Below are 16,596 nucleotides of genomic sequence, written 5' to 3'. Positions count from 1 at the left end.
ATAAATAAAAAGAGTGTAAAGAACTGTGCAAAAATACAAATACAAATATCACAGATAAGATACTGACTTTTACTCTAAACTTCAATGTGTGCTGTATTGGCCATTCTCAAAGAGAATGTTACATCCCTGCACCACGGTGAGGTTACAGCACGCGCAGGGGACGCATTGGTGAAGTCAAGGGCGAGACATAGATACACTGTCCGACTGCTACGACAACGACTGCAACAGCCATAGTGTCAGCTTTTGCGTTAAGGCTTGACATTAAGTCCATTTCTCACAAATTGTCCCAGCTTAATAAAACTTGGTTTATAGCTGCACCTAAAAATGTTTTAGCTTGATTAACACAATATATATATATATATATATATATATATATATATATATATATATATATATATATATATATATATATATTGATTAATTAATTAATTAATTTATTTATTTATTTAATATTACTTTTTAAAGAACTAAATTACATAATGATCTGGTGGGTGTGGGTCTATTGCTGAGCGTTACGTAATTTTTAAAGAGGTGTGCTCTTAGCGTTAGAAAACGTTACAACGGGGAGTGTGTTGGTGTGTATGTGCGTGCGTGTGTGCGTGCGCGTGTGTGCGTGCATGCGTACGTGCGTGCGTGTGTATGTGTGTTTGTTTGTGTGTGTTTGTGTGTGTGTGTGTGTTGTGTATGTGTTATCAAATGTTTTGTGACGTAACTCTTGAACAGTCTCTTTACATGAACATACATTATGCAACTATTAGTATGAGCCACGCTGAATACGTTTATGACAGGGGAGACATTTAATTCTGCCGAGTTCTCGTTATTAAACAACCACATATGTTACTCAAAATCGCATTTATTTGACTTTTAATAGATGCCGACGTGAGCAAATTGTAAATACTTGCGAAAAGAATGCGTTAATTTTGTATATAAATACGTCTATCTTTCGTTCTATGACAAGTCAATCGTAGCTGAAAATGAAGCGTTCGTTGATTTCCGTCGTTCTTCTTGGCATATGCATTGTGTGCTCGGAAGGACTCTTCTATATCCAGAAGGGCAACTGCAATGAAAGGTAAATACATTACTTAAAGTCTGTGATTTTGACTAATTGAAACATATGTTATTGTATATAAGGTAAAAATTAATTGGGCACAAGTTATCCAACTTACGAGGCCCTCTCCTAATAACATACAATAATGACAATATGACAATTTGACAATAACGGAGACTACAACTATTACACGAATATACAAAAAAAAATAAAAAATTCAAAGAGAAGTATATACATGAGACAAAAACAAAACACAGAAGAAATACAAAATAATAAATAAATAAATAAATAAATAAAAAGTCTGTGATACTAGGCTCAGACTACCAACTGTCAGCAAAAGGTTGGCAACTCGACGGTGGCGTTGTAATTTCTCCAACTCCCGACTTACGACAGGTGCGCTGAAATTAATAACTAATGGGTTACGACAAAAGTCGAGTTGTAAGAGTGCTTAGACTAGCTACTGGACAGACGTAGAAGTCGTAACAGCCGGAAGATTGCAGTTGGTAGTCCCAGACTAGGATAACGGAGATTTACCGCCAAAATTATTTATTAACGTTTACTTCGAAATATCATTAAATATAATATGTCCATACAAATTAGAAGCAAATAATTTAATTTACAAGCAGAAAATAATATATTGTTTAAAAGCATCTTTAGAATACAAAGCTAGTGCTCAACGACTGATATATCAAAGGCCGTGATATGTGTTATCCTGTCTGTGTGATGGTACATGTAAAAAATGTAGCGGGTTTCCTATCTAAGACTATATGTCAAAATTACCAAATGTTTGACATGCAATAGCCGATTATTAATAAATCAGTGTGCTCTAGTGGTGTCGTTAAACAAACCAAATTTTAACTTGTTTTATGCCAGTCATATGTCTCTGATAGGCCTCTGGATGGGATTTAGCTCAGTTGGTTGAGTGCTCGCGTCGCAGGATCGAACCATCTCCATGAATCCATGCAACTGATTGGTTTCTTTCTCGTTCCAACCAGTGCACCACGACTGGCCGTGGTGTTTGCTTATCTGTCTGTGGGAAAGTGCATAATATAAAAGATCCCTTGCTGCATTAGGAACAATGTAGTGGGTTTCCTCTGATGACTACATATCAGAATTACCAAATGTTTGACATCCAATAGCCGACGATTACTTAATCAGTGCACTCTAGTGGTGTCATTAAACAAAACAAACTTTGGTTTGCTAATTAAAAAATCGTATTTTGTTTATTTATAACTTTGTTTTGCCTGCATGCTTGTTTTGTTTGGCAAATTAAGACTTGCACCTGGCGAAATGTTTCCTGCCCACCAAATTTCTAGCAGGTTTTATTATCTAGCTTAAATCATATATATACTGAACAAAATAAGAAACTTCCGCTAACTTTGCGTGAACATAACTTGATGAAAACAAACCGGGGGAATAATTGTTATATATGCGTTTAAAGAGTGTTCCATGATGCATCGTTTGGTGCAAAAATCATGGCCATAGGTTAACAGAAACTGGGAGACATTTTGACCAAGTGAGGTAGGGGTTAAAAAAAACCACCCACTTAATAACGGGTATGACCACCTCTTGAATTGGCCACTGCAGTGCATCGCAGGCGCATAGAATTGACTAAAGTGTTGATTTCTGCCTGTGGAATATTGTTCCATTCCTGAATGAGCGCTTGACGAAGTTCGTTGACGTTAGCGGGTGGGTTGGGACGACGCCTCAATCGTCTGTCCAGACTATCCCAGACATGCTCGATGGGGTTGAGATCAGGACTTTTAGCGGACCAGTCATCAATGAAATCAATGTTATTTGTCCTAAGAAAATTTAGTGTCTCTAGCTGTATGAGAGGTGGCATTATCATGCTGAAAAATCGAGATGTTGGCGTTGTTATGGAACAGAGGAATGACGTGATGAGCGAGAATGTCATCGCGGTAACGTTGAGCATTTAAACTGCCATCAATGACGACTAGTGGTGAACGATAACCATGGGCAATGGCTGCCCAGACCATGACTCAACCCCCACCCCCGAAACGATCTCGTTCAAGAACACAACAGTCAGCATAGTGTTAATTTTTCCTACGGTAGACGCGCACCCTGCCATCACCACGTTGTAAAGAAAATCTGGATTCAACCGAAAAAAGAATGATATTCCAGCCTCGCCGTATCCAACGAGTGTGTACACGTGCCCAATTAAGACGATTTAGACGATGACGTTGCGTTAAAACGCATCCGACGTATGGACGATTACCCGCAGACGATTACGAACAGTTTGCCCACTGATTTGGTTATTATGAAGCCCAGGTGTGTTAGCAGCAGTAGCAGTGGCAGTTTGGAATCAATTGTGCAAATGCTTGTTCATGATATAGCGGTCTTCACCACGCGTTATAACACGCGGACGTCCACGACGTGGCAAGTCGTTGGTGCTTTCTGTCGTTCGAAATCTTACGCGAAGATTTCGTATCGCTCGACTAGAACTCCCCACATGCCTTGCAACGTCTTCTGTCGACATGCCAGCATCAAGCATGCCAATCGCCCGTTCGCGTAAATTATTGGGTATTCTTGGCATACTAAAAATGCTACAATGTAAAAAACGTTATTTTTTTTTTTACACATTTTGAAGCGTTTTCGTTCACTTGACAACAATATCAGTAAGACAAGTAAAACAAATTGACCGAATACTACACGGGACATGTCGAACCATGCATGCACGTGCAAATTGAATTTCACGTTGTCGACGATTAACAGTGCAAAAATAATCGATAAAATTCATGAATCCTGATAATACAGCTCAAGGCTAATACTACCTATATAATTTCATTACACAATGAATTCTTTAACACAACAAATACTATATGTACAAATCGGAAGTTTCTTTTTTTGTTCAGTAATATATATTGTGCACTATATGATATACATGTACTTTGATATATATATTTATATTTACATGTATACAACCCACCTGTAAACCTCCCTGTCACATAATATATATATATATATATATATATATCAATGTATTATTATTAGTTTTGTATTATCTTTATACATGGGCGTATGGGGACTCTTTGATTTAGGGGGGCTAGAGGGGTTGATTTACCCGAAATTTTACCCAGATAAAAACTGCCCGAATTTCCCCCACTGTTTTCCCACTGTTTTGCCCGAAATTTGGGGGGGGGGGGGGGGGCAATTGCCCCCCCTGCGCCCCCCCCCCCCCGGGTCGTACGCCCATGTCTTTATATATCCCGTTGCTGAAAGGCCAAAATAAACAAACTGTTGTGTTACTGATAATGACATATCAGAGGGGCAGAACGTAGCCCAATGGTAAAACGCTCGCTTGATGTGCGGTCAGTCTAGGATCGATTCCCGTCGGTAGGCCCACTGAGATATTTCTCGTTCCAGCCAGTGCACCACGACTGGTATATCAAAGACCGTGGTATGTGCTATCCTGTTTGTGGGATGGTGCATATAAAAGACTCTTTGCTGCAAATGAAAAAAAATGTTGTGGGTTTTCTCTTTAAGAATATATGTTTGGAGTCGGTATCTGAATTAAAAATCCCATGCCTCGACTGGGATCCGAACCCAGTACCTACCAGCCTGTAGACCGATGGCCTGCCACGACGCCACCGAGGCCGGTCATATGTTAAAATGACCAAATGTTTCACATCCAGTAGCCGATGATTCATACAGCAATATGCTCTAGTGGTGTCGTTAAAGAAAACAAACTTTAAGTTATAAAATATCAGGTTTTGTGGATTTGCAGATTACATGAGATTTGTTACGTTGTGACACATGTACACGAATGAGATTCTTTGTTTGCACGGGACCGGCTAATCCAGATACCGACTCCAAACCCTGAGTGAGTGCTCCGCAAGGCTCAATGGGTAGGTGTAAACCACTTGCACCGACCAGTGATCCATAACTGGTTCAACAAAGGCCATGGTTTGTGCTATCCTGTCTGTGGGAAGCGCAAATAAAAGATCCCTTGCTGCCTGTCGTAAAAAGAGTAGCCTATGTGGCGACAGCTGGTTTCCTCTAAAAAAAACCAGTGTCAGAATGACCATATGTTTGACGTCCAATAGCCGATGATAAGATAAAAAAATCAATGTGCTCTAGTGGCGTCGTTAAATAAAACAAAACTTTTGTTTGCACGGGGGGGGGGGGGGGATTTATCTCAGTAGATTGAGCGCTCGCCTGATGTGCTTGCGTCGTAAGATCGAACCACGTTAATGGATCCATTCAGCTTTTGTGGGTTTTTCCTCGTTCCAACCAGTGCACCACAACTGGTCAAAGTTCGTGGTATGTGCTTTCCTGTCTGTGGGAAAGTGCATATAAAAGATCACTTGCTGCATTAGGAAATATGTAGCGAGTTTCCTGTGATGACTACGTGTCAGAATTATCAAATGTTTGGCATCCAATAGCCGATGATTAATTAATCAATGTGCTTTAGTGGTATCGTTAAACAAAACAAACTTTAACTTTTTTGGCACGGGTTGAAGATGCAGTACAATTTCGATATTCACAGGTTATTTATGCAAATATATAGCCTACACTGGATTGATTAATTTACAGTTATTAATGACACATTTGTAACTGTAAAATATCGATAATTGTAAGTATGATACTGCACCTTTACATTATTAAGCAAAGGGTTCTTTTTGGTAATGCAGCACTGGAAATATTTGTGGGTTTTGTTTTTTTGTTTCGTTTTATTTTTTTTTTATTTTTTTTTTATTTTTTTGTTTGTTTGTTTTCTAGCAAGTAGCTGGGCACACCAGAGGCGGAATCCAGTCGGTAGAAGGAAGGAAATGTTTTATTTAACGACACACTCAACACATTTTATTTACGGTTATATGGCGTCAGACATATGGTTAAGGACCACATAGATACTGAGGAAACCCGCTGTCGCCACTTCGTGGGCTACTCTTTTCAATTAGCAGCAAGGGATCTTTTATATGCACCATCCCACAGACAGTGTAGTACATACCACGGCCTTTGATATGCCAGTCGTGGTGCCCTGGCTGGAACGAAAAATAACCCAATGGGTCCACCGATGGGGATCGATCCCAGACCGACCGCGCTTCATGTGAGCACTTTATCACTGGGCTACATCCCGCCCGTTAGTCGGTAGAAGGCTCACCTCGGGTGCTGTCATCGTAGGGTGGAACCACCTAAGTGAACGCATTCTCTGATTTGTTTTTTTCCTCGTCTCAACCAGTGCATCACGACTGGTATATCAAAAACCGTAGTATGTACTTTCCTACTTTCCTGGAAAAATGCTTGTAAAAGACCCCTCGCTGCTAATGGAAAAAGGTAAGTGGTCTATTCTGAAGACAATGTGTGCAGAATGATCAAATGTTTGACATCCCGTAACCGATAATCAATACACCAATACTGACATGCCAGTAATCCAGCTTTGTTTGTGATTGCTAGGATTCGGACTTTGCAAGCCAGGAAGAACAAGCTGACAAGTGATTTGAACTCCTGTCAGACGAAACCGAAGCCAATATGGCCCATACCAGTATATCCGCCAAGTCCTCAAGGTAGGTGTTGTGTTTTATTTACATATTTTCAAATATACATTGTGAGTTACTATAATAAAGCCTAGACCACACTAGACGACACAAACTGCAAACGAGTCTCCCATGTCTTGTCCTGCCCCGATCTGAACAGATCAGGGCCTAATTCACAAAGGTGTCTTAGGCTCTGCTAGACAACAAAGCATCCTCTTTGCAATTTGTTTTTAGCATTACACCGCAAGATCGCAAAGTTGCGAGAGTTTAGTGAATTAGGCCCCAGGACCTTATACGGGCCACTTCCGGGGCAACCTAGGGAGACATAGAACAACGGCGATCGATAGGCTTGGTTCCAGTAACGAGCTACTCTCGGTTCAAAATTATACGTAGCTCACCCTCTATATTTCGGCGAACCGTTAAAAAATGCGCCAAATTTCCTTCATAGAAGCAGCGTAACCTTTCTTTTTTACTTAATCCTACGGGACATTACACATTCAATAGCACCAAAACTACCCCCGCCCACAACCGACTGCTGGTGTTTCATTGCACCGGCTAGTGCGAGCGGTCTCCTCTCCCACCCATCCCAACCCTTTTCCTGTCCTGGACGGAGGAGCTGGCCAAAGCCGGCACCTGCGCCCAGGACAGCCGTGCGCTACAGAAGCTTGCTCTGAATGTGCACGTAAAACCCTATGGCCTGACTACAAATCAGTCGCAGCTGCCTGGGATACGTTCAACCAGCTAACGCTTCGTTAACGTTTGCGAACTGTATGATTGGTTCCCGACATGGCCATTTGGTTTAACGTGAAGCGCATAAACCTGTCTAACAGACGTTTTTCTGCTCTGTCTGGCTGAACTGAGAACATGTTTTTCAATACACACTACTCGACAGTTAAGTTGAGACGCGTCGTGTAAACGGATCTGGGGCCTAATTCACTAAACTCTCGCAACTTTGCGATCTCGCAGTGCAATGCTAAAAGACTTGCAAAGAGGATGCTTTGTTGTCTAGCAGAGCCTAAGAGAAGATGCACCAATACAATACCCAAACTTTAACAACTAAAATAAAACCCGCCTAATGACCATCAAAAATTACTAAAAAGTTTACAAATGAAAAACGCCTAATTTTAGGTTTAATCATTAAAAAACCCCACACGATATGATTCCTGCTAAATGAGGGCAGCCATATTGAGTTACTATTAACACAGTGTTTTTTCTTCTTGTTTTAACACAGTGTAGGTTTTTCTGTGTGTTGTTTTTCATGTTAAATGAATAACAGAAGTCACAGGTTGGCTTGTAGGTTGTATTTCCTTTCCAACATGAAACATTGTTTACAACGTGGTAATACAGATAAAATAGGTCTTAGCTCTTGAGTGAATGGCACACAGGTCTCCCGATAGTGTTGACATTGCAACTGAGAACCTCAAGGGTTAGGGTCAGCTCTTGGGTGAATGACACACAGGTCTCCCGACAGAGTTGACATTGAGACTGAGAACCTCAAGGGTTAGGGTCAGCTCTTGGGTGAATGACACACATGTCTGAAATCTAATTAAAATTAGCTCCACTATTACATGTGGATCTAACAGCAGCCAGTTGGAGCTCATGTCCACCAATCAAAACCTTACTTGCAGAATCATGCCAGTGATTTGAAAATAATTTGAAAACATTCCGAATTATCCTGAGGGTATACGACATGTTTCATGTGAATTACGAATGCCTTATTTAGACCAGTAGAACTGATTTTAATCAGATTGCTAACAACACTGCGTAGTCTCCATGTCCAAGTAACATTTCGTCTGTAAATAATAATTTAAATATTGACCAATCACACTTCGCCTTTTATAACGTTATTTGGGAGCATACACATTCTAAAAATATCGAGTCTATTTTAGTGGCAGCAGTACAGCGAACCATACCAATACGTACGGGATGGGTTATCAGTCTTCAGTTTTACATTACAAATTATTTATTTTATAAAATAAAACATGTTTTAAGGCATTCGTACTTCACACGAAACATGTCGTATACCCTCAGGATAATTCGGAATGTTTTCAAATTATTTTTAAATCACTGGCATGATTCTGCTAGTAAGGTTTTGATTGGTGGACATGAGCTCCAACTGGCTGGTGTGAGATCCACATGTAATAGTGGAGCTAATTTTAATTAGATTGACAGGTCTCCCGATACAGTTGACACTGCGACTGAGAAACTCAAGGGTTAGGATCAGCTCTTGGGTGAATGGCACACAGGTCTCCCGACGGAGTTGACATTGCGACTGAGAACCTCAAGGGTTAGGGTCAGCTCTTGGGTGAATGACACACAGGTCTCGCGATACAGTTGACATTGCGACTGAGAACCTCAAGGGTTAGGATCAGCTCTTGGGTGAATGACACACAGGTCTCCCGACAGAGTTGACATTGCGACTGAGAACCTCAAGGGTTAGGGTCAGCTCTTGGGTGAATGACACACAGGTCTCCCGACAGAGTTGACATTGCGACTGAGAACCTCAAGGGTTAGGGTCAGCTCTTGGGTGAATGACACACAGGTCTCCCGATACAGTTGACATTGCGACTGAGAACCTCAAGGGTTAGGATCAGCTCTTGGGTGAATGACACTCAGGTCTCCCGATACAGTTGACATTGCGACTGTGCTTAACACTCAGTGGTCTGAGGACGGAATGTAGCCCAGTGGTAAAGGGCTCGCTCGATGCGCGGTCTATCTGGGATCGATCCTCGTCGTTGGGCCCATTGGGCTATTTCTCGTTCCAGCCAGTGCAACTGCGCTTTAATATTTACTAGTAACCAATATGCAAGTACACACGTTAAAGATCTACACACCTGCAATTCCTGGCCTTGCTTTGTTACAGAGGGGCGAGACGTGGCCCAGTGGTAAAGCGCTCGCTCGATGCGCGGTCGGTTTGGGATCGATACCTGTCAGTGGGCCCATTGGGCTATTTCTCGTTCCAGCCAGTGCACCACGACTGGTATATCAAAGCCGTGTATGTACTACCCTGTCTGTGGGATGGTGCATATAAAAGATCCCTTGCTGCTAATCGAAAAGAGTAGCCCATGAAGTGGCGGCAGTGGGTTTCCTCTCTCAATATCTGTGTGGTCCTTAACCATATGTCAGACGCCATATAACCGTAAATAAAACGTGTGGAGTGCGTCGTTAAATAAAATATTTCTTTCTTTCTTTCATTGGTCTGATTGGCAGTTTACTAAGTAGAGACCATGAAAGACGTCGGATTATCAATTAACTAATTCTAATTAATGTACCTGTAAAAATAAATATAGAAACTGTGTTGTTACAAAGTTGAAATTCTAACACTGTCGCACTATAATAAAGCAAGGCGAGACGTAGCTCAGTGGTATAGCGTTCGCTTGCTGCGTGGTCGGTCTGGCATCGATCCCCGTCGGTGGGTCCACTGGACTATATCCCGTTCTAGACAGTGCACCTCGACTGTTATATCAAAAGCCGTGGTATGTGCTATCCTGTCTGTGGGATGGTCCATATAAAATATCTCTTGCTACTAATGGAAAAATATAACGGGTTTCCTCTTCAAGACTGTCAAAATTACCAAATGTTTGACATGCAATTAATAAATCAATGTGCGCTAATGGATTCGTTAAACAAAACAAACTATTGTACGATTTTGTTCACACTCCGATGAACGTGGCCCCCCGCCCCGACAATCCTGATAATTAAGTTTAAAACATACTTACTAATAATGTATTCATGTACATTCATCTGTTTGACACTCAAGAGTCGATGTGTATTATTGTGCTGAGGTGTCGTTAAACATATCCTGTCATGGACATTCCAAATTCGCCTGTTACCGGCTACGGTCGGACTGCTGGTGATCTCTTGCACTTGCCAATGCTTGCGGTTCCCCCTCTTACCCACTCCACACATTTCCTGTCCTGGTCGGAGGAGCTGGCCGAGGCCGGCACCTGTGCCCAGGACAGGCGTGCGCTACAACAGCTTGCTTTGAATGTGCACGTTAAACACTTTGGTCTTGGTCTTAAACATTTTTCCATTCATTCATAATATTAATGACACTAAAAGTTCATATTTTATTTTTAATTATTTTTAGGAGGTTCATAATCAATAACACTCAACAGGCCAAATCAAGCCATATCTTGACACACCCGTTTTAAACCTCTTTTCACAGAATGTGTTGGGGCAAAGATTGACCTGGTGTTTGTCCTGGATGCTTCCAGCAGCATCACAACGCCAAATTTTGAACTGATGCGCAAATTCCTGCATGATTTCCTCTCCATCGCAAGTATCGACAACGGAGACGTTCGAGTTGGTCTTGTGATCTTCAGCACCCAGAGTCACATCCAGTTTAATCTCAAAGACTACAACTCCAAGTCTGGAGTCTTAAACGCCATTGACAACGTCCCGTACAAGAAGGGAAGAACCAACACGGCGTCTGGTCTGTTGAAAATGAGGAAGATGTTCAGAGTAAAATTTGGTGATAGGAGACGTGTGAAGAATATGGCAATAGTGATCACCGACGGCGTGTCCAACGTCAATGCCAAGAAAACCATCCCCATGGCTAGAAGGGCAAGGGCAAGAGGCATCCACATCTACGCCATTGGCATTGGTTTGTCTAAAACGAAGGAGCTAAATAAAATCGCCAGCCGACCAGTTAAGAAAAATAGATTCACAGTTCAGGACTTCACCGAATTGAGAACTTTGAGAGATAAAATCTTCCGGTCTATCTGTATCAGTAAGTTATGCTGTTTTGTTGCTATATAAAGTAACTTGTAGAATCGGAACATGAATTTTTAAATGAAATGTTACTACACTTGGCAAATTGTGCTTTTAATAATCTACAGGGCTTCTAGGCTTGTTATAAAAATCCACTAGCCATGGGATCAGTGATTGAAAAAAGCTATTAGCCCTGATTAAAAATTCACTAGCCCTACTTTAAGTAAATACAATTTTACTAATAGGAATAATTGGATATGTCATCTAAAGAAGCTTAAAAAACCCTTACAATTGAGAGGGGGGAAGGGCAGGATATTCACATTTACAAAATAGACTTAAATGCAGTATTTGATCAAAAAAGATCCACTAGCCATCGGGCATGGCAATGGTAGTTATTTACTAGCCCAACATTGAATATCACTAGCCATGGTTGTTGGGCTACCATAATCTAGATGTATGATGATTACGGCGATGAACAAATTATCATATATCCTGTTATTATTTTGTCTCATGGCTGCAAAGGACCGCTTTAAAAATAAAGTAACATACAGACTCCAACATTAATTTTAAATGAAATGTTACTATACTTGCCAAATTGTGGTCTTAATAATCTGTAAATAGTTGTGATGGTTACAGCAATGAGCACTGTATTTGTGTTTAAAGGAAATGTATTTTCTAATTTAATGAAGAAGACACCAAAGGTTTTCTATTTATTTTATTTAAATGGACAGCTTTGGTTCGTTTAGAGTATTGGCTTCAGGTGTTTTTGTCACGTATTATTGTGCCTTTATCGAAGCGGGGTGCGAGACCTAGCCCAATGGTAAAAGCGCTCGCTTGATACGCGGTCGGTTTAGCATCGATCCCCGTCGGTGGACCCATTGGGCTATTTCTCGTTTCAGCCAGTGCACCATGACTGGTATATCAAAGGCCGTGGTATGTGCTATCCTGTCTATGGGATGGTGCATATGAAAGATCCCTTGCTGCTAGTCGAAAAGAGTAGGCCATGAAGTGGCGACAGCGGGTTTCCTAACTCAATATCTGTGTGGTCTTTAACCATATGTCCGTCGCCATGTAACCGTAAATAAAATGTGTTGAGTGTGTCGTTAAATAAACAATTTCCTTCCTTCCTTACAATAAAATGTTAATTGTTTGTCTTATGATTACCAAGAGCTGCTTAAAAAATGCAGTTCACTAGTTTGTGAAAAGTAAAATATCTCTTAAAGGCTCATGTTAACTGGATGCGGTCCATTAAAGAAAATCGAAATACAATGAAGGCGTCTAAACAGGATGCGTGCAATATATGCGTCTACAAAACGCATGCCGAAATGAAATAATCGTGTATGATATGCCCAAAGCGTCTACAAAACGCATGCCGAAATTAAACAATCGTGTATGTTATGCCCAAAGCGTCTAGGATCGATCCCCGTCGGTGGGCCCAATGGGCTATTTATCGTTTTAGCCAGTGCACCACAATTGGTATAGGATGGTCGGATGGTGCATATAAAATATCTCTTGTTACTAATGGAAAAGTGTAGCGGGTTTCTTCTCTAAGACTAAATATCGAAATTACCAAAATGTTTGACATCCAATAGCCGATGATTATTAAATCAATGTGCACTAATGTTGCCGTCAAAAAAAACAAACTCTATATGAAGTAACCGATATTCTAAAAAAATAAAAGATATTTATTATATAACATTTAGTGAAATATTTTAAAATATCAGTGAAATAAAAGTTGTATTAGTCGCTCAGTGACGATAACACATTTTAGAGTGAAAATTTCACTATTTCACTCTAAAATGTGTTATCGTCACTGTAGAAAGTTTTATCTTCACTGTATGAAGCCGGAACTATTTTGCTGCTGGCATTTTAAAAATAAAGGTAAATTGCCAAAAGTTAAATAGAAAATCATATCATACTCGTCGCTCAAGCGCGACTCATTAGATATGATTAATAACTTCACTATCATATTTACGTGCGTGCGAAGGAAATGATTTATTTAACGACGCACTCAACACATTTTATTTACGGTTATATGGCGTCAGAGGCGTGCGTGCGGTGCTATAAATATTATAATGTTATGTTACTAACAGAACAATGGAAAATGCTATATATGGCAAAATTACCAAACGTTTGACATCCAATAGCCGATGATTAATAATCAATGTTCTCTAGTGGTGTGGTTAAACAAAACAAACAAACATTTACAATAGTTCCAAGGAGAGCGTCTAGACTGGATGCACGTGATGTGTGCGTCTGCAAAACGCACGCAGCAGCCAGTCGCAATGGAATAATCGTATATGGCGTATATCCCTAAAACGGAAGCCACAGGCGCATGCCCAGCATCCAGTCTGTATCAGCCTCCACAATGGCAGGCATACAATATATAGATATTCATACACCATACACTTTTCATTTTCAGACGTGAACAAACGACCGAAACCGAGACCACAGAAACCGAAACCGAAACCGAAACCACAGAAACCAGACAAATCAAGTAATGGAACTTCGTGGCATTACAAACATTATGATTTAAACAATAATTAATGCCTGCTAATAGACGAAGCATATATATATATATATATATATATATATATATATATATATATATATATATAAAACATTCCTTCCCCCACCCCAACATTTTAAGTTGAAATGTCAAGCGTGGACCCACGAGGAAGGTAATGGAGTTGCGTCCCCTATCGGAAGTTCTATGTGTTGCCCAAAATCCACTGTTTAGGTATCACTAAACATATGTCATCTGCCATTGAAACCCATGTTAAATTGCCCAACTTCAAATGAAGATTGACTGCATCTGGCTGTAGAACCAATTCACTCCAGCTGTCTCTTGCGCTATACACTCATGTCCCAAGAAAGTCAATGCACAATATTACAAAATAACCTGGGCAAAATACAGCCAGAAGGTTTATCATTAAATATACATATTGTTTTAATAGTTCCCCAATTACTAGAAGCGAATATGTGAACCATAACATGTGTCACAATTAGGAACTATAGTGAATGAATGAACTGTCACCCGGGAGCGAACTGTGTAGTGAGACCCTAGCAGATGATTGCAATGCATTTATTGTAGTGTACCGTCCTGCCTATGGGGTTAGGGGAGGAGAGAACCAATATGGAGAGGGGGCGCAACCTACACTATATATGTATGCATGTATGTATGTATGTATGTATGATTTATATAACAAGTTTAATTGGGGGCAATGGCCCCCGGGGACCTCCTCCCCCGGCTACGCCACTGGTTTTTCGTCCCCCTCCCTGCCCTGTAGTTCAGTGGACGAGTGTTCGTCCGAGGTGCGGTGGGTCATATGGACGATTTCTCATCTCGACCTTAGGTTTACTCCACGTCCTAGCCAGTGTCCCATGACTAGTACGCGAAACTCTGAGGTATGTACCGTCCTGCTTATGGGAGTGTAAATGCTGCTTTATCGGTAGGAGTAGCCCAAGTCGCGGAATGAGTTTCTTCTCTTTCCCTCTCTCGACCAAATTTCGAAATAACCATGTTAGGCACCAGATAGCCAAAATTATAATCATGTATTTCTTTCTTTTTCGGGGCGGAACCTTATCCCAGGGGTTAAGCGTTCGCCTGATACGCGTTCGATTTAGGATCGGCCCCCATCCATGGGCCCTTTAGGCTATTTCTCGTTCCAGCCAGTGCACTACGATTGCTATATCATAGGCCGTGGTAGTGGTTAGTGACAAAGAATAGGGTGTAGTGGCCTTACACCTACCCATTGAGTCGTTAAAACTCGCTCTGGGTGGGAGCCGGTACCGGGCTGCGAACCCTGTACCCACCAGTCTTATGTTCGATGGCGTAACCACGACACCACCGAGGCTGGTCTCACACCATTAAAATAATCACAAGTCAGGTCAGGTCAGTTCAGAGTGCTTAACGGGCACATTCAGAACAAGCTGTTGTAGGGCACGCCTGTCTTGGGCACAGGTGCCGGGCTCGGCCGGCTTCTCTGCCCAGGAAAAGAAAGGGTGGGGACCGCCTTCACTGGCAGATGCAAGGGAGCACCAACAGCCCGACCGGGGTCGGTCACAGGTGGATATGGATGTTATGGAATTGGGAATTTTTCGTTGGATTAAAGCCAAATGGAAAGGGTGCGCCGTTTGTATAAAATAAATTAGGCGCAATTTTGAACGGTCCGCCGAAAAATAAAGGAGGGAGCTACAAATAATTACAATTGTTTGTTGTTTTTATTTCCAGAGTGTCCACATCGTTGTGCATCACCAGCGCAATGCGAGGAACTTAATGGTAAGGTCTTCGTCGAATATCCGTGTCCCAAAGGCCAAATGTGCTGCAAACCAATGCCCTAAAGAAATAAAGTCTTATTCGCCGATTTATTGTCGTTGTAGTTTTATATTTAAAGCCATTAACCCTAGTTAATGTGCCTTTTATTTCGTTTTAACTTAGTTTCGTGCTTCTATTCAATCAAGGTTCCAGTACGCTGGCCAGTTTGTTCTGGCAGTTGGTAGTCTGCACTAATTACAACAACCTGCCCTCTCGCACACCATTTTCAGTTCATTTCAACTCATGTTCGTGCTTATATCCACTTAAAGGCATACTGTCACGGATTTAAGGACCTTATTTTTCTAAAAATGGAAAATAAATAAAAATTACATTGATTGTTGCAAACCAAATCTAGCTATTGCATCACCTTAACTGAACAATGATGGAGTGAAATCCAAATCAACCCTCTCGGCAATTTCAGTTTTTGAATTATGGACCATTGCCATAATTCAATTATTTTTACAAAATGTCATTAATAAATGGAGTATGGTGGTTATTGAAGATGGTTGAATAAAGTACATTTAGGAACAAATCAAATTATTTTTGTTCAGGTAATACTTTGTTAGACCATTAAACAGGTCAGTGGTCTGTGACAATATGCCTTTAAGGTTCAAACACGCTGTCTTGGGTACACACCTCAGCTATCTGGACTGTGTGTCCAGGACAGAGGGTTAGCGGTTAGTTGTTGGTGGTCAGTGAGAGAGAAGTAGACGTGGTGACCTTACACCTACCCATCGCTCTGGATGGGATCCGGTACTGGGCTGCGAACCCAATACCTAACAGCTTTTGGGGGGGGGGGGGGGGGGGGGGGTTCTAGTTCCAGCTAGTGCACCACAACTGGTCAAAGGCCATGATATGTGCTTTCCTGTCTGTGGGAAAGTGTATATAAAAGATCCCTTGCTGCATTAGGAAAAATGTAACGGGTTTCCACTGATGACTACGAGTTAGAATTATCAAATGTTTGACATCCATCAGCCGACGATTAATTAATCAATGTGATTTAGTGATGTCGTTAAAGGGAC

The 16,596-nt window shown here is 41.2% G+C and overlaps 1 protein-coding gene across 1 annotated transcript; it reads left to right on the top strand.

Annotated features, from left to right (window-relative positions):
- Positions 1-950: 950 nt before the first annotated feature.
- On the top strand, positions 951-15,623 carry LOC121387526 (matrilin-2-like). Its single transcript, XM_041518673.1, has 5 exons — positions 951-1,069; positions 6,464-6,573; positions 10,712-11,275; positions 13,679-13,753; positions 15,491-15,623. The coding sequence occupies exons 1-5, from the start codon at positions 975-977 to the stop codon at positions 15,598-15,600; spliced, it is 954 nt and encodes a 317-aa protein (XP_041374607.1). The 5' UTR covers positions 951-974; the 3' UTR covers positions 15,601-15,623.
- Positions 15,624-16,596: the final 973 nt, after the last annotated feature.

Source organism: Gigantopelta aegis, chromosome 13, assembly GCF_016097555.1.
Source record: "Gigantopelta aegis isolate Gae_Host chromosome 13, Gae_host_genome, whole genome shotgun sequence".
Classification (NCBI taxonomy): domain Eukaryota; kingdom Metazoa; phylum Mollusca; class Gastropoda; order Neomphalida; family Peltospiridae; genus Gigantopelta; species Gigantopelta aegis.
This window is presented reverse-complemented; position numbering and strand designations above follow the sequence as displayed.